General features: G+C 38.7%; 2 protein-coding genes across 5 annotated transcripts in view; both read right to left on the bottom strand.

Moving 5' to 3' along the window:
* Positions 1 to 22: 22 nt before the first annotated feature.
* LOC147311863 (histamine N-methyltransferase-like) lies at positions 23 to 9,088 on the bottom strand. Of its 4 annotated transcripts, none has more exons than XM_086268017.1 (8): positions 8,977 to 9,063; positions 7,617 to 7,771; positions 6,307 to 6,453; positions 4,298 to 4,350; positions 3,331 to 3,438; positions 1,758 to 1,888; positions 1,499 to 1,592; positions 23 to 534 (listed from the first exon to the last, which is right to left on the bottom strand). In XM_086268017.1, the coding sequence occupies exons 3-8, from the start codon at positions 6,441 to 6,443 to the stop codon at positions 173 to 175; spliced, it is 885 nt and encodes a 294-aa protein (XP_086124143.1). In that variant the 5' UTR covers positions 6,444 to 6,453; positions 7,617 to 7,771; positions 8,977 to 9,063; the 3' UTR covers positions 23 to 172. The 4 variants fall into 4 exon arrangements, with proteins under 4 accessions (XP_086124143.1, XP_086124140.1, XP_086124141.1 ...); XM_086268014.1 differs by having other exon boundaries at positions 7,668 to 7,771; XM_086268015.1 differs by lacking the exon at positions 8,977 to 9,063 and adding an exon at positions 8,045 to 8,936 and having other exon boundaries at positions 7,668 to 7,771.
* Positions 9,089 to 13,924: 4,836 nt separating this feature from the next.
* thsd7ba (thrombospondin, type I, domain containing 7Ba) overlaps positions 13,925 to 18,251 on the bottom strand; it is a 191,172-nt gene continuing 186,845 nt past the window's right edge. The window contains exons 26-29 of the mRNA XM_086266240.1: positions 17,858 to 17,940; positions 17,028 to 17,223; positions 16,643 to 16,730; positions 13,925 to 16,351 (exon numbers count right to left, since the gene is read on the bottom strand). Of these exons, the coding sequence (XP_086122366.1) occupies positions 16,270 to 16,351; positions 16,643 to 16,730; positions 17,028 to 17,223; positions 17,858 to 17,940 (449 nt within the window). The 3' untranslated portion in view covers positions 13,925 to 16,269. The remainder of the gene's footprint in view (positions 16,352 to 16,642; positions 16,731 to 17,027; positions 17,224 to 17,857; positions 17,941 to 18,251) is intronic.

Genomic DNA, 18,251 nt, shown 5'->3' with positions numbered 1-18,251 from the left:
AAATGCTCTAACAACAGCAGTCTATGGAGTCATTATTTTATTAGTAAGTAGACAAAATATATAAATGGAAGCAGGTGTGTAGATATCCTCTACCCAGCTTATTATATACATCAAGTGCAAAATAAATCAAACAATGTGATCCACCTACATTTACTATACTGACAGTACATGTTTAGGAGAGCTGGTCTAGTGATATTGCTTCAAGGTTGTTGTTGAAGATAACTTTACCGTTGGACTCTACACTACAGTCTGGGTGCCGAAGCATCTCCAGGACACCAGCTCTGAGCTCAGGTGAAGCTGTGTTACTGAAATCCAGCACCTCAGTGAGAAAATCAAGAAGCAGCTCTCCCTTCTCATCCCCTTCAGTGAAACACTCAGTGATATCCATCTGAGATGGCAGCTCATAGCTCTGGTAACGCACTCCCTTGGAGTCCAGGAAGCTTTTGATGTCTCCAGTGGTCACACACTGACTTATGTCGGGTTGACACAGCTGTGCTCTGTAGGTCCGCCACAGCTTCCCCCAACCACTCTTGCCTGGAACAGATGAAAAAGAGGCTATATTACAACAATGACAATTTGACAAGCAGGTGTTTAGCACGGTCACCATCCTAATTTCTGTCTAGAATTGGCCAGAAACTGAATCATACTTGACTGAATAAGTATAAATGAATAATGACTTGCTGGTGGTACAATGCGGGGAGAATTCATCCTCATATGCATCAGAGCAATTTTTTCACCATGGAGATGCTTACATGGATCACGTTGCTACATCGCAGCTCAGGTATTTAATAAATTCAGAGGAAAGACTCAGAGGGAAGTAAGAAATAAGAAAAAGCTTTAGCTCCTTCAGGATTACACTCAGAGCCTTGTTTATTTTCCCTGTTTAAGGTTTTTGTCTTGAAGTTAAAAGTTGCATTTTTATGCATCTACACATTCACGGATTCACATACCAGGAGCAAAGCAGATGACACGAACCTCAGCATACACTGAAGATGTCGAGGAGATCGGTGTGTGCTAGCAAACTGTCTCTTTTGTTGTCTGCAATATTTATGGACTCATTAGTGCTGACATGGGGAAAAAGGTCAGACTAATATCAAGGCTTTTTTATTTTTTTTTAAATGAAGGACTGGCTGTGAAGAATCTCATTTGGGTTGAGACTGGTTTTGGGCAGCATGGCAGCATGAGATGTCTGAGAGCAGGTGTCTTAGTAAATTGAGTTTTGGCCACTCTTGGTTTTCGCAGCAATAAATTTGAAAATTTTTACTGAATTAAGTGAAAATAAATAAGTTAAAACAGCAGTATAACTGCTGCTCTATATTCTGAAGTTATGTGCGTGTACTATATATCAACTGAATGCTGGAAAAGGTTTGGTTGTTTCTGTAAGATGCTGTTTTAAACCTTTCATCTCCAAATGTATTGCATGTATAAGCAGTATGTTCGTTAGCCATTTGCACCATAATTAAATCGCCCACATGAGAGAAAGAAAATATCCACTTACCAGACACTAGAATTATGAGAAGCTTCCCATTTTTACCAAGAAGACCCTGGAAGAATCTGACAGTTGCTTCAGGATCCTTCACGTAGTATAGCATCTGTCGATTTCACCACAGATAATGAGCTACTAACTGCATTCACAGAATGCCTAATTATAACGCTGTGCCAGGCAGTTGTTCTAATTGGATTTACTGCTGCCATTTGCCAGAAATGAATGTAACCCAGCTGTGTAAAAAACACAGGGTATGCTCATCGACACCGACCTGTATCATGTGAATGAAGTCCACCTTCTTGGTGGCCTTTTCGGCTTTCCAGTGCTCCTCAAACTCAGAGGCAGTCATCGTGTTCCAGTTGAACTTGATGTAATCTAAATCTGGTTTCTGTGACACTAAAACTGCAGACAGATAATTACTTAGTTATTTATTACAAGTTAACACCGAAATAAAGCTGGCATGAAATTTTACAGCTTAGAGTGGCTGATTTTTTTTTTCAGGCCACAACGGAGCTGACACTTGTCACAATGATGAGAGCATTTCTGTAATTTGCACCCCCCTCTAAAAACAACGCACTTGTTTTGCATCACACTTCATTAAAAACAATGGAGACCACTTGGCACAACCACACAGAGACCTTTGAGAATGATCACAACGCTTTGAAATTAAAATGTTACAGTGTGTTTGAAACTCTTTGCTGTTCGTGCATCCACCACTGACTTCCAGCATGACAGGTATTCAACTTATCGTAAGTTCATGGATTCATTTACATGAGCTAATTGCATCTGCAGTCGTAGGCTGGTAGGTCTTTTGTGGGTGGAATGCTGCTTCTCCAACAGAAAATAGGAGGTTCATTTACTCTATCAATATGTCTCGGAGCAAAGTTTAAATGTCATACATTTTACTTTATTTCTCTATGTCGACATTACAATCCCCTTAGAATGAACCTTTCAATCATTCAAAGAGGTTTTTTTCTTACATATCATATTGCTATTTCTTACACACCCAGTCATCTGAGGGGTAAAGGCCATGAAGTACACCTCCAGGAGAATAGTCCTAATTGTTTCAAAACCAATTACCAATCACACTTTCACCAAATTCATAGTCAATAAGAAAGTCTGGAAATCCTCTGCAAAGCAGATCATTCGGCAAATTAGACCATCCAGTCTATAAGATGATAAGCTCACCCATCCCTTCTTGTAGAGGCTTACACTTCATGTTGCATCATTTGTAAAAACGCAGCATGTGTCTGCTATCTTGGGGAAACTTAAACACCTTTTGTTTTCTTTGAACTGCAAATCTAAGGGGACAATTATGATCAGTTCCACAAATAACAAAAGATTTCAACATGCTTTAAAACATTTTTAAACAGCAAAGGTGTCTCTCATTAGATTGTAAGTTGAACAATGGAAAGAACCAGCAACAAAAATCAACAATGAGGAACGGGGGAGTCCCTGCTTTATGCATTATTTTTAATCAGATATCGTGTCTATAGGAGTTTTGGGTGAATAATTGGTTGTAGCTTTAATGTATGCAAGGATCCTGGTCAGACAGCAGCAGACTTGAAACTCGTAACGATTCAGTGTTTTACTCACAGATGCTTTAGTCGGGTCCATTCTTACAGACATTAAGGCTAAACTCTACAACGCCACTGGTGGTTAAATGACTATTTCCTGCTAATATATGAACCGGTGAATTCTTAAGATGCTGTTTTTCACCAATAAAAATATAATAATATCCTGTTTTGCTTGTAAATAAATACTGAACCCCATTTTGGACAGCTGAGAATACAATGATTCATTTTGTGTTGTGTGAGAGAAGTGTGTGCCTGTAAAGACTGTACCTTTGTAGTTATATAGCTGCTGGCGGCTAGGCTCCACCACCTCGTTATCCACCGTCACCCCTGGGTGCTTCTTATGGAGCTCAGAGAGCATCTCTAGGTCAATCTCACCTAAAGGCACAGGCACACTTTTTATTTGGAAGACAAAGTCGCAAACACAAATTTGACCCACTTTCCCACAGTTCCCGAACTGCTAAAAATAATTGAAAATAAAATTTCCACTTTTAGCCAAACAGATCAACATCAGTTGAAATGGTGCAGGAAGCATCTAACAGCATGTTTCAGTTTTGCAGAAAATCATACATTTTCTGTTGCAGTAATTACAGAAGTTAAAAAAAATGTAATTCAACACCATGAGAGATAGTTATCACAGCGATACCGTTTCAGTATCACGTAACCAGGGATTTGGCTCTAATTCTAACTGAAGGTGACAGGTTGCCATGTACAAAGGAGCTCATGTGGACACATGTTAAATCTTTTAGATTGAATAATATCTTTCAGGGGAGTTTCCAGTCATTCTAATGTATTTTGCAGCCGAAAAGAGAATCCGTAATGCTCCAATATGATTCTGACATGACAGCTCAGTAAATTAAAAGGATTGGCGGAGACATAACCAAAGGGTAACAGCTCTCTGGGGGCATGTACTGGGTTTGCTCAGGAAAAATATTAACCTTGCTGTATCACGGGCACTGAAAACAATGTGCAGTAAAGTTATAGAACAGCGAGGTCATGCTATCTGGCCTGGGTTGAAGATTAATCTCACAAACTGGACAGATGTCTACAAACTGCTGGCAGTGATAATAAGGGCAAAGTTTTGTTGTTTTTTTTCCTGTTGCAACCATAAATGAAAAAACTGCAGCAACAGCAGTAACAGATGGCTTACGCAATGTCTTGTCACTTTCGATGCTGCGCAGGTCGCGCTGCTTTTTAACGCGTCACATTTAGACCAGTGGTAACAGAATTTTCTTACCAGCTCCACTTCCAACTCCAATGACATTCAGATGTGACTTTCCATCTCCAATGCTGAGGAGAGAGCAGATAAAACACTTCAGAAAGGTTCACATCCTCCAACCTGTGACATGTGGGTCACATTTTTGGGCTTGTCAGTTCTCCCTGACACTTGGGCATGTGAGATGTTCTGAAGTAGCGACTGAAGAATCTACAGATACCCAGGCTTTGATTATTGCTGTGGCATGTTCTGTCACTCACTGTATGATTTTTAATAACACCCTTTTAATTTACTCATGAGTCACATCTTTCCAGATTCCTCTCTGATCTGCTTTTTAGACCTGCACAGAAGAGGAGAGGGTCTGTTTTTCTGCTGCATGTCAATTGCCCCCTACATCAACAGAAAATAACACAGGAAGAGATGGAATTTCCACAGCAATCAGTCATTGTCTTTTACAATCACATATTGTTTGGCTGGTTAATCTAGCATGTACACTTGTGTAGGCAGTTATTTGATTCTGTGAGTGAAACGGTACTTACATATTCCGCTTTGGGCTGTAGTGCAGTCCTAATCACTCAGCAATTCTGACTGCTTTCAGCAGTATTAAGCAGAGCACATGTTGACTGATTGACACAGCTTAGTCACTAAATGGTCTGTGTGCTCCAGATCTTCCTTTTCACACTGTATTTTGTCACCTCTCGACATATTCCAAATCGGTCTGAAGGTATGAGTGGCTGATGCTTATCATCACAAGTGGCCCAACATTAAAACTAACCACGGGTGAAATGAATAATATTGATCATCTCGTTAAACTGTAATTATCTAGGGTCCAGGCATTTATGTGTATGTTTTTTAAACCTATATCACTGATCTAAACATTGCTCAACTGGTCAGGAATGCCATACAGAACATGACAGACACCCTAAAGTGGTTGCCCGGCCTTCAAACTCCCTATTTGCATAATCCATAAGGTGCAACAGAAGAATCCAGTCCAAGAAGGCTCCACAGATTAGCTGTAATTGCTAATTAATTGTAAATGCTCATAGGGCAATCATAGAGATCCATGCACAGAGATGTGTGTAGAGATGAGTCTTTGACACACGGGATACTTCAACAATATTGTAGTTTGGTTTTAATGTTGTGGCTTATTCTTAATGATATTTGAAAGGTTTCAAAATGACTTCATAGACTTTGCATAGTTAAGTAAAATAAGAAACGACACACAACAAAATATATACTTTATAATGCCTGATTGTATTTTTTTTCAATTGACTCACATCTAATAAGATTACAATAAATGGTTGCCACCCAATTCCCACTTACTTTTAACCCTGACTAATGTTGACACTACCATGCATCTAGTCTAAGGAGCTTGGAAAGAAAGCAATTTTCTTCAAAAGAAACTTAAAGAAGTCCAGACTACCGTGGCTTAGATGAAGTCTACCATGACCTAGATGACTGAGAACCTATACAGACATATCAAGTGTCAAAGTTAATTGGCTGTTCTTAAGGGTTTTCCATCTATCGGTCCATTTTCTTTCACTTATCCAATTTGGGATTGCAGTTTTGGACTAAATCCAGATCACCCAGAGAGCACCCATGAGGATACAGGAAGAATATACACAATCTACACAACCAGCTGGTGGATTTGAACCCAGGACTTTCTTGCTGTCAGGAGATGATGCTAACCACCACAACACCAGACATGAGTTAACTTTTTATTCAATTATTTTACCCAATCTACATCTCAAATTACCATATTAAAAGGAGCTGAGGTTAAAGGTTATTAACGCCTCCTGACTTATGGTACTCTAGTTTATCAGCTTCATTTTTAAATCATATGTTTAATACAGTTAAACCTTACTGTATCAGGTTTTTAAGGCTTGCACCAAAGTTTCAGAGTTTTGACAGTAAATGATTGCTTAGCTTTAAGTACTGCTTTGATTCTCAGATTCAGCTGTAGTATAATGCATGCCATGTTGAATGGTATGGTCGTGCAGAGTTGCTCAAAGCTGTGTGTGGTAGATTACCTGGCCAGTATATCTGGCAGTTTATTGTGGATGAAGTCCCGCATACACTGGTGTTCAGACGAGCGCTCCAAAAAAAGCTGGAAGGATTTCTGGTATCGGTCATCATCATTAACCAGACTCTTGAGGGAAGATGCCATGGCTCACAATCTGCCAAAAAAGAAAAAAAAAAAGTATTATTTTAAGTGAGCATTAACATGCTTGCTGTCATATAAAAACAATGACCTGCCACGACGTGTTACTCAAACACTGTTAACAATGACACATCTGGATCATTTTTGCTTTTTATCCCTGAAAAATAAGTTTTCTTACATTGAACTTCACCTAAGTCAACATCTCCAAAAGCTTTCCTGTATTTATTCTTCACTTCAGCTCCCATTGTACTTATCTATAGGAATACTAAAGCTGAGCATGCATCCATGACTACCAGATCTTAGCAGTCATTACAGAGCAGCCTGTGTATTTAGAGAAATGGCTTAAAAGTGAGAGCACAGATTCTGAGCCACTGCTCTCCGACGGATATGTTTCTTTTATTTTCCCAACACATCCCACTTTCCAGCAGTGAGAGCTGTTTGATGTTGGGTGCCCACTATTGGCTTGTGATCAGACACTTATGTAAATCTGAAACCAATGACCAATCCAGGAACTAAGACAAAGAAAAGAAAAACCTAAATATATGACAAGCCACCTACTATAAATGTGAATTTTCTAATTTATACATTTTTTGAGAGACCGTCCTAAAAATACCAGACCATGACATGTTTCTAGTACTTAGGTTTAGCAATAACATTTGAAATCATAAATCACTTTCATATGTCCATTTATCTACTTTCTTAAATGCAGCAGATGCTGACATTTACACTGAGCTCAGCTAACATAGCAATAGTTAATCCAGTCTACCTACACTGTTTGATCAATAACTGGTCAAGGGTCTTTAATCAACCCTGAAACAACACAAGTATTGAAACAGACAGCCAACAATAGCCGAAATCGTGTTTTAACAACAGTCTGTTGTCAACTTACATGTAACTGAATCAATGTTGAACACTGCTGTTGAGTCCTACTCCCTTTTGCACCACTGATCAATATTAGAACAGCAGTAACATCACTACCAAAGGTCCACAGGACCATAGTGGTATTTCAGCTAATATTTAATACAGCACACTACAAAGAATACTTCAAAATATTAGCACAATTATAACATTTATCTTGGCTATAGATAAAGGATAAATATATTTAACTGTACAATTTAACATTAGGCTCTAACATGCAAATAACAGACAACTTCACATCAGTTAAAGCAGTTTATTTACTTTATTATCATCAGGGTTGGTTTAAAATTTGGTTTGTCAATTTACTCCTACATTTTCATCCAGACTCCCTTCACACCGTCTTGACCGTAGCTGTGGACTGCCTGGGTAAAGCAGACTTCACACTGCCACATTGACCAACTGATGAGTTAGACCATCTGGAAAAGAAAACACCAAAGCAAAATATTTATAAAAAATGAATAAAAATATGATAAAAATATGAAAGGAACACACTTTGTTCTGATTTGGGCTTAACTTTCTCCTAATTCACCCTAGCTAGCATTATTCTACCAGGTACAGTAACAGGCTGACTTCAGTATCTGGTCACTGTGACGGTCACAAATCTTTGTCACAGTAACAATGAACATAACACATAACTGGTAAAAAAAATACATTTTACACAAACATTAGACAAATAACTGAATGCTTACCTGATGCACTTACAGGAGACATCTCTGGGGTTCTCAAATGTTGTCTACCACAGGATCAGCAACATTAATCGCTGACTTTTCAACATAATAATGTGGCAGAGGTGAAACCATCTTTAATTTCGACCAACTATAAATTGTTGACTTTTCAGCCTCACTGGTCAACTACAAAAACCCCTATGAATCAGTCCTATTCCAGTGTCGACACGCTGTTTGGCTTCACTGATATCTTAATGCTGATCCAACATTAAATTAACATTCAGATTTGACTCTCGACCACAGCCACGTTTCAGATGAAAAGTCAGTATTTCTTCAGTGACTTCTTGCTCTTCTAAAGGACCAAATATTCAATGACTGATCCGCAAATCCAGATAAATGTGGGCTGGGATTACCTCTGCGTCACCTGAGGCATGTTCAAACGTGCACCTGTTGCCAATGACAAGTTTCCAAAGCATATTACTAAGTTCCAGGAATAACCAGGAAACCTTCCTTTTCATGGGTGAATTAAAACAACGTTCACAATATAACGCTTGGCCATCGGTTTCAAATTAAACCACGTAAACGGGTGATGTTAGAAGGACAGTCTGATCAGCAGCACTGCGGTCAAGTGAGCCTTCACTTACGAAGTCACAGTGGGAAGTGAGTAACTGTGTCGTGGAAATAGACAAAATGCAGACCATAAGAAAGTGCAAGAGAAGTGAGGACGGGTACATCATCGGCGGCTTTTGGCTGTCGGCGTCTTAGCGGCGGAAACACAACTACGCCACACAAACACGGGAGTCTGCTGCGTCCATCGACGCGTAGGCAGCTGCTAAAACAATTGAAAGCCAGCTGTTGCTCGCTGAACATGTGTCGCAGAGCCAGCTTTGCCATATTTGTTTATGATTTGTTAAACAGCAGGAAGATTGAGCTAAAACACGGCAGTTTTCACTTACATGTGCAGAACTGATGTCCGGATGTCTGCCCGGCTGGAATAAACCCTCCCACCAGCGTCTCCGCTTGGCTTTATGCAGAGCGAAGTGCAAAGGACACAGGGCGACAGTGCTGTTTGTCAGATTACGTTATAAAAGAAATACCGTGTCGTTATTTTACATTCAAGAAAAAATAGTGTTTAATGTGTTTGGTATGAAACTTGGACACTAAAATGCTTTTTTTTTTAAACCACAAGAGAAATTTTACATTTATTCTAATTTCATGACAGTTGTATAACCATGCACTTCCGTGTCAATAATTGTGTTTTTTTTAAACAAATATTTTAGTAAGTTTTGTCTGAGTTGTTATGTAGGACATGATGTAAAAGTCTCTTTAAAGGGGGTTCCGTTTAGCATGAAAATGAGGATATATTATTTAATTTGAAGGAAAGGGAATTAAGTAAATGTCAAGTCTTGTTTGTGATTAAGAATTGCCAGACACCGGAATCAGGACTAGAACTCAAATTAGACTGTTGTTATGCCACAGATCCCTTTTGATGTGCTTTAAAAGAGCGTACAGGGGAGGAGGGGAGGGCTGCTGGTCTTAGTGGTCTATAGCTAATAAATATAGGTCCGGTGGTCAGACATACAACTAGAACAATATTCATTTCATTGCAAGGACTCACATTTGTTTTTTTGTGGGGGTTTTTTTTTGGGGGGGGGGGGCATCAGCATGTTATGCAATGAAAAACAAATGTCTGCAATCGCACTATCTAGGCAATTAATAACAACTGCATAACTGAATGAGCTAAAGTGAGCTGAACAAGATCATTCTTTGGTCAGTGTGACCCCTTGTCTGAGAAGGTGTAGTGAGGGGTTAAAGCGGTTCGGAACAATCAGAACAGTTTTCTGGCACTTCTAGTTAAAGAGTAATTAAATCTGATAGGCAGGCTAAGCATATCACTGTTGAATGACTTTAATTTTTTGTGTGCTGCAGCCTGTCGTTGCTTCCAGTGATGCCATGGAGATAACAGCTCAGGAATAAGATATTTAGATATTGGAGCTATATGCTGAATTATGCTAAATTATGTGTTTGTCTTGCAACACAAATTGAAGTTTCTTTCTACTTTATGTTATGTACCCTGCCTATCACCCTATGGTAGCTGGGATAGGGATAAGCAGAAGAGACTGGATGAATGGGCTGGTTTTGTGTTACATGAATAGGTTGGATGAAACATCAGGCTGTTTAGTGTGGGTTATACTGATTAGTTAAAAGTTTACAGTGATGCCTTGTGGTTTGCTGGTTACATCTAGAGTACTGTTACTAGGTTACATCAATTTATCTTTAAGGTGATGGTGCTCTTTAGATTCACTCACTGAATTCTACCTTTTGTACATTTATTGCACATTGTGTTGCAGAAAGTCTACAATTTATCAGAGTAATTTGACTCTGTTGGATGATTCGATCAGTCTGATTATTTCTTATTAAAGTTTTTGTGAAATGTAAAAAAATAAAATAAAAATGAAAAAAATGGTGGAACAGTATTTCCCAGCAGGTTCTGTTGCTAGGATCCTCCCAACCCATCCCAACATTTGCAGACCATATTATTACTGTCATTATTAAATGGATGATGAAAGCAGTACTTCACCTGCCACATAGTCTTTGGAAAAATCTTTATTTTAGGCCTTAAAAAGCACCTGTAAACTGTAGCTCTGTCACAAGACAACAAAAATGCCTTTTCATCTCTGGCTTCAAATGAAGAGTGTTTAAATAGGAAAACAAGACAAATGAGTTAAACAAGGCTAAGATCAACAACTTGTCAAGAAAGATAGAAGCACTGACTTGATTTCTAATAAAAGAAATCCTTTTATTAGAAAATAATAAAGAAGCCCTTCTTTATTGTGTCAGTTGAGTCACTTACATCATTGTGTCACTTACACAACACAAGGATAGGCATTGTGTAAGCGAGCGTTGTGTAAGTGCACTCGCTAACACAGCTAATATCCTCGGTTCTTTTATCGTCTTGTATTAGTTGTGATCAATTAGTAGAAGTTTAAAAGGCTTGTTTATGAATTCAGGTTGGATAATTGGCACATCTTCAGCACAAGTATAATAACTGTGCATGAGATTAGAAGCGTGTTTATTGTCAGTTTGTTGATTTTTCTTTCTGTGCTGCTGCAGTAGTGAGATGAATGAGATCTAGGATAGAAAGTGCGACATTTATGACGTAATCGTTTCATTTTAGCAGTGATATTTTACAACCTTGGCTCCTCAGAGAGCATCGTGCCTTCACCTACCGACACACATAGCCTAATCACTTTGTTGGTTTGTGTGTCTCAGTTTGCAAATGTACCAAGAAATCATTGCATTTCACTGGGTTTACTTGACATCATTTACCTCTAAACACTGACTGAGGTGAATTTAAATCAGTACTTCATAATTTTTCCAGTTCATCATAAAAGAAAGTCTTGCATCCTTTTTTTTTAATTTTTTTTAAAACATTGTGGAAGATTAAAATTTCATCTTGAACCAAATAATGCTGTCAGACGAAAATGAAAAGCACTGACCTTATAGCAACAATTTGTCCTTATTTCAGAGACTCCATGTGGAAACCAGGATTTTTATTAATTACATAAGCTTGCACCAGCTCATCTTTTTTGACCTCACAGTTCTCCGTGTTCCACCTTTGCACCCTCTAAGATCTCAGTGTGCTGGCTCATGTAATCACCAAAAATGGAAGTCAGAAGATTAGTGGGTGGACTGGCATGAAGTCCTTCTCTTCTCCTTCTTGATTAATTAGATACCCAGCCTGCCTAACTGTCAAATTCAGCACCAAATATTTATTAGTCTGTCTCACTTTCTCTGTCTTTCTATCCCTAGAAGGCCCAGCAAGACACACACTATTGTGCATTTTGTGCTCTGTGATAAAAGCTTCCTTCAGCTGCTCCCTTGCAACAAGGGGGTTACCACAGCAGGTAGCTCCACATTTTTGATCTGGCAGGGTTTTACGCTGAAAGCTGGATGCCCTTCCAACCCCAAAGGGAATTTGTTTCTCTGGCAGGACTCAACCTTTCACTCGCCAAGTGAACGTGTTAACCACCACACTATCGGAAGCACGCGATGCCAGGTCATAGTTAAAAAGAGTGTCAGCCGCTCATCTCTTCAATCTAGCTTTTAATGGTCCTTTGAGCTAAATAGCAATGTCAGTAATAACATGTTCGCAATGACAACACTGACATTTTTGTGTTCACCATTTCACTTGAATGTGTTACCGTGCAAGGATTTATATATTGGCTCTAAAAAGAAGAAATCTTTAGTTTGCCATTCACTTAGTTATAAGTACTGGATAAAATGCACTTTTGAGTTAGGGGAATGTAGAGAAACTTTTTACTTGGTTGTTCACTGAATCATTTGCTTTGACATTAAACACCACACTACAACATAGGGGTACACTTTAATACCCCTATTATTAAATAATAATGATAATAATAATAAATGGTTAATCAGTTGTCAATTTACCTTCAGTTAATAATTATTTGGGAGGCACAACAGCTGAGATCCAGCCTAACACTGACCCTGCGTTGGATATGTGGAAGAAAACAGATAGATGGCTGGATGTTTACTAATTAATAAACAGTTGGTTTATTACACAGTTGCAACTTTACAATGAGCATCCAGATAATGTTCATAGGTGATGTTGATAACTCTTGTTCTAAAGCATAGTGTAGCAGGTAGATGGACACGGAGTGGTACATCTTCATGGGTTAAGTGAAAACATTAACTTTCTGCTGCCACTACATTAAAGCATGGTTGAAAACACACTCGAGACAAATCTATACAATGTAAGTGATTAATTGTTAGTTTCAGTGAAACAGCTGAATCAGGCAGTAGTAGTTTTGGACTAGCTCCAACATCCCCAACCCCTAAACTTACAAACTAAATAACTTAGTGAAGTCAAAGATAGCTGCCCTTGTATTAAGTCTTCAAGAAATGTCATAATTTATCAGCTTCAGCAGCACTGGTGATTAAAACTGACTGTAGAGGAGTCTCATGCAATTAAATCCTGATCCTGATATAAACCTTGATGGGATTATCCTAAAGGCATGGAGAATACTGGTGGTCAAGAGACCTGTAATGAACACGATCTGAATGAAACTGGCTTCTTGTTTCAATGTCTGCTGGCCGACGATTCCTAATACATTCATAAAATCCTAAAAAGACTTTTTTTCCCCTGGAAAAAACATTAACAGACTTATTTTAGAGAGGCTGAACATATCAGAAACTAGATATCTCTAAGAACTGCTTCACTCCTCTGGGCTGCAGATTCACACATAATACATTAGTAATAAATGATAATAAGCATTATAATGGCCATTATTTTAAAGCATTAAGCACTGATGATGCTAAACATTCATTAAGCTCTGCTCTGCCCTGACAAACTGCAGGATACAGCATTTTATTAGAATCAGCCAGTTTTCATATGATAGATAAATAAAATTAATTAAACTAACCATTTTCATTCCGCTCACAAGCATCCACTGAAATGTGCAAATATGTCTTGAAAGCTACTAAAATGAGATGAATAGAACATGACAAGATCGGCCCACATCTTTGCCACAGATCAGATGGCCGTGACACAAGCATTTGAATTCAACCTTCTCTTAAACAAAAGTGACAGTCTTAAATAAATGAATTAGATGAGACAGAAGATTTAAACACTGTTTCCTTCGCAACCTGCGTGCATCCTGCGGGACTATCAGACTGGGAATCTGACTGGAGGGCAAGATGAATCTTATCAGCAGCTTATATATTCTAGGCTTTGCCTCTGAGCCTGTGTCAGTAATTAGAATTTATCAGGACTCGATAGTCAAGGAGCCGATGGAGATCACAGGAGAACAAAAGCATCCCTCAAAAAAATATTTAAAAAGGTGCACCAAAGAGGAAAGAAAGCAGTGCATTGATTTCACATGGTTTCACAATTTATTTGCATTTTTGTCCAGCTCTCCATGTACACACAATAAAAACACAAGCAGCATGATGCTGTAAACAATGGGTGAACATACTTTTAGTTTTCTGGGACATAACCAGAGAGACGTCTCATCAAATCAGGCTGTTTTTTTTCTTTTAAATACAGTAAATAATTAGTATGTCATGTTTTCAGAAAGGGGTTTCACTTTACTTTTATTCGTTATCCTTGTCATCATTTTCCACATGTTCCTTTGTGTCACTTTATCGGCCAAATATTAGAAACACTGTCTAAATTAAACGATTCTGAAATGTTCGGTAAATTGTAAAACAGAATCTTTGCAAAGGCCACTTGGAGAACGTTCTGCCAAAATGGATCTAGCATGCCTACATACAATCAGCTGTTGGAATACAGTCACGTAACAACCGTATTTGCACAACCGTTAAGATTAAAGAGTTCCCGATAAAATACATTCAGGAGGAGATCGGACAACACAAGACCAAATCTCCAGTTAGTCTTGGCAGAACGAGAAACAGCATAAACTCCGATCAGAGCCAAAATTAGCCAATACCAGGAACTTCATTCTCCACTGGGCTGTGTGAATATTGCACAAAAGGAAGGTGAAAAGTCTCGAATCTACCAAGATGCTATGAGTGGAAATATATATATTTTTTAAAAAAGACAGGGCTAGAAAATAAGACTAGAATAAGAAAATAAATAAGAAGCTGCCGGATTATTAAATTATGTGCTCATAAATATTTGGTATTTGCTATCTTTTATGTCTTCAGCCCTGTACTCATGGTACAAAAACAACAACAACAAAAAAAGACCTTGTATTTGGATGTAAAATAAAGCACTAAAATATGACAATTTTTAAATAAATAAAGCGCATCTGCTCTGTTAAAGCACTGTGTGTAATCCAGTGGATAATTCGTCCTCTCTATGCTCCGGTATGTTTTGATGCTTAGTCCTTTCTTGCTTTGCATTTAGTGAAAAAGTGCTTAACACATTTATTAGACCACAACCCATAGAAAGGTTCATACCACAACTGGCTTAATTACACAGTAACGGTAATTACCAGAATAATATTTTATGTTTCTGTAACAGTTAAATCGACCTGTATGCGCAAACTTGTTATATGCTGACAAATAATTATCATTGATATCCACGAATTTTCACATTTAGTTAAAAAAAACAATAAAAAAGACCCCAAACTGCTTGTTATTTTTTTGATAAAAATGTCAAATTACAGTTATTTCCTCGTGTTCCTGAACAGAGAAATTAGTTTTAGTGGTTGAATATTATGCTTCATTAATTTCAGATTTTTTTAATCTAAAAATATGAATTCTTTTTATATTTGCCTAATAAATACTTATTTATTCGTATTATTCTTTTAATGGCAGGTGGTCTAATAACCTTTAAGCACTGCATATGAGGTATGGTCTTTATCATACTGGTATTACATACTGTAATTTGCATTATGTGCGATACCGCACTCGTCACCAAAATACTCGGACGCTTTTTGGTTTTGTACAAATTACTCCGCTCTGACTTACTTACTCATTTTTGTCCTCAGTGGTCGAGAATCCAGGGAGAATAAGGGAGGAGAAATTACTGCATCATTGTATCGTTAAACTCAAGGCAAGCCTGCATTTGGTTTTCACATATACACAACATATGGCATCATCAACAAAACACAATCTGACAGCAAAAACTTGCATTACAATTAAAACACTAGAAAAGTCATCGGAAAGGAAAACGGAATCAGCACTAACGTAGTGCATAGACCATCGTGTTTATTGTCGAAAATTCAAAAAAAGGCTGTTTTAGTTTACTCAAAAGGCTTGAGACGTTTCCTTTCACAAAGATCCACCACTGATGAGACAAAGTCAAATACTCCCACCTCTGTGGGTCTTTGAATATCACGAGCGACTGCTGACGAGTCAATCAGGATGTCCCTCGGATACTTGACACACACAAAAAAGAAAACAAAAAAAACCCCCTCCAAGAGCAACAGCTGTGCATTCATCTTCTTTCGCAGGTTTTAAATAGTGCTTCAACTGTGTGTTCATGTTGCAAGCATTAAAAAAAGAAAAGAAACTAGAGGTCCTTGTCTCATTTTTTCACTTTGATCAGCTCTGGTTCCTCTTCTTTGAGGAAGCGAGTGGCTCTAGCGAGATTTGTTACCCTTCAGCAGCAAATCATGTGTGATCGTTGCTATTCGCTGATCTATTTGAGACATTGCAAAAACCGAGCAAACAGTAAGTGACGGATGTGCTTCCTAACAATCTGAACACAGGCAGCAGGCTGTCTGATGCCGAGCGTGTCCTTGTGAGGTATAGCAACCTGGTTACATATCCATGTCACCATCATAGGCCAGGGTCAAGGGCTTCTGCGGTGGGGGAGACGTCTTAGTGGTTTTGGATGGCTTACTGAAAAAAAAAAAAAGGACAGACAAGAAAGAAAAGCTAAGAGTTCATGTGGCTTAGTAGCACAAGGCAGCCCAACTTGATTTCAGTCCTTACAAAGAATTCCATTATCTGATAACAGCAACACAGCAGACAAAGTATAGAGTAGACTATAACTCATACTTGGCAGGGTTCTGTCCAAGGAAAGACACTTGCTTTCCTTCTTGATGTTCTCCATTCTCATACAGAATGCGCACAAACCACAATGAATCTTTTGTTTCTGAGACTGAACACCGAGTAGAAAACGGTACATACCAGACCAGGAACGATAACGCTATAATGAAGAGTATTAAGATGAATCCAACAGCAGTCACGGCGTAAACCCACAGCTTTACTCTTCCATCTGTGCAATCAGAAAGCAGTTTTTAATAGAAAGTTTTAAATATATGTAAGTCTACATCTATTTTATGAATATCTTTTAGAACTTTTTCCTCACTGCTCAGAATAAATAAGTAGGGCTAGTCCTGACTACAGTTTTAGGCATTTAAAGTCTATTGAACATTGTCTTTCTTGTAATATATAATGAATTCGTGTAAAAACATGGACCTAAATTCCTCCCCCGTCCCGGTGAGCAACAAAGTTAGGTTCAAAGGTCGTAGCAGTACTGGTTGGTCTGCACACATGATTTCCATTTCAGTACCTGGGCCAACAGGTCGTAGGGTCCACTCGTTGTAGCGGTCTTTGGCCTTAGACGGCCCAGGTTTTAATCTGCCAGAGTTAGTTTTCACATCTGCTTTCTTATTGTTGTCCAACCCCGGAGTTCTGGTGCAGTAGTCCAAGAAACCGTGAGTGGTCATCACCTCAGTGTAACCCTTCTCACACCCACACACTCCACTCTGCATGAGGGGGAAAGAAGCCCAGAAGAACATCATTTACAGCGAGCTGACGATGACTGCAGTTGTTGCTTTCCAATTACTGCAAAGCACTGCTGACAAATGGGCTGCCACATATTTGGACCGTTCTGTTTTACTCAACAAAATATTTCTCACTCTAAACACAGGTTTACTTTTTCCAGCACTAAATTGTTCTCGTCGGGGGGTAGATTACACCGCTTCCCGGATCTGGAAACGGATAAGAATGCGCCCCGTCAGGCTAAAAACAGGCACCCTGAAACAAATGCAACACGTGATTTCACAGCGTTGCATTTGTGGGTGCAGTAACACGGGGGTACTCTAAGGGGCAGTAAAACTTCAAGCTAAATCTATTATTTGTCATTTTCATGCTGCTTGTGTGCAGTCCCCCCACCTCATAGGTGTAGTCTCTAACTGACATGGAGCCCACGTTCATTGGTATTAATCTGATTATTCTTTAATGGCCTGTTCTGCCAAATTAAAAATGTCATCTGTCAAAATCCATTTAACTCCCCACCGAAAACGTGGGGGCAGCAAAAAAATAAAACGGCAAAAAAAACAAAAAAACAGTGAGAATTACAGAGATCACAGCTGCCTGATCAAAGTGCAATGGTCTTACCGGCGTGCAGTGTGAGAACGGTTTTGTGCACGGAGGATGACAGTGTCTTAGCGTGGTGGGCCTTTTTTGTGGGAAACATCCCCCTGGAGAAAGACAGTGTGTTCTTATTTCTGTTCCTTTACCTATTGATTGCTAAATTAATGTACTGTCACATCAGATTAATGGGCTTAGTTGCCTATCAGAGCCCCCCATCAGTCTGTGAACATTTTAATTCCAACATGGAAAATTGCATGTCAAAATATCAAAGAGTAATGCCTGAGGTTGTTGCCTTCTTTGCAGAGGGAGGTTATTCCTTCTGGGCTCATATTTGCCAAAAACACTTCCTAGCAGTGATAAGATCACATTCAACCACTATTTACAGCACATCAAGCTCGCCTAAAGCTTTCATTCCCCC

Source organism: Aulonocara sp. 'chitande type north' Nkhata Bay, linkage group LG16 (assembly GCF_057382095.1).
Source record: "Aulonocara sp. 'chitande type north' Nkhata Bay isolate Kocher_YH1m ecotype deep benthic linkage group LG16, A_spYH_male_GT1.1, whole genome shotgun sequence".
Taxonomy (NCBI): Eukaryota; Metazoa; Chordata; class Actinopteri; order Cichliformes; family Cichlidae; genus Aulonocara; species Aulonocara sp. 'chitande type north' Nkhata Bay.
Note: the sequence above shows the minus strand (reverse complement) of the source record. Positions and strands in the feature narration are given on the sequence as shown.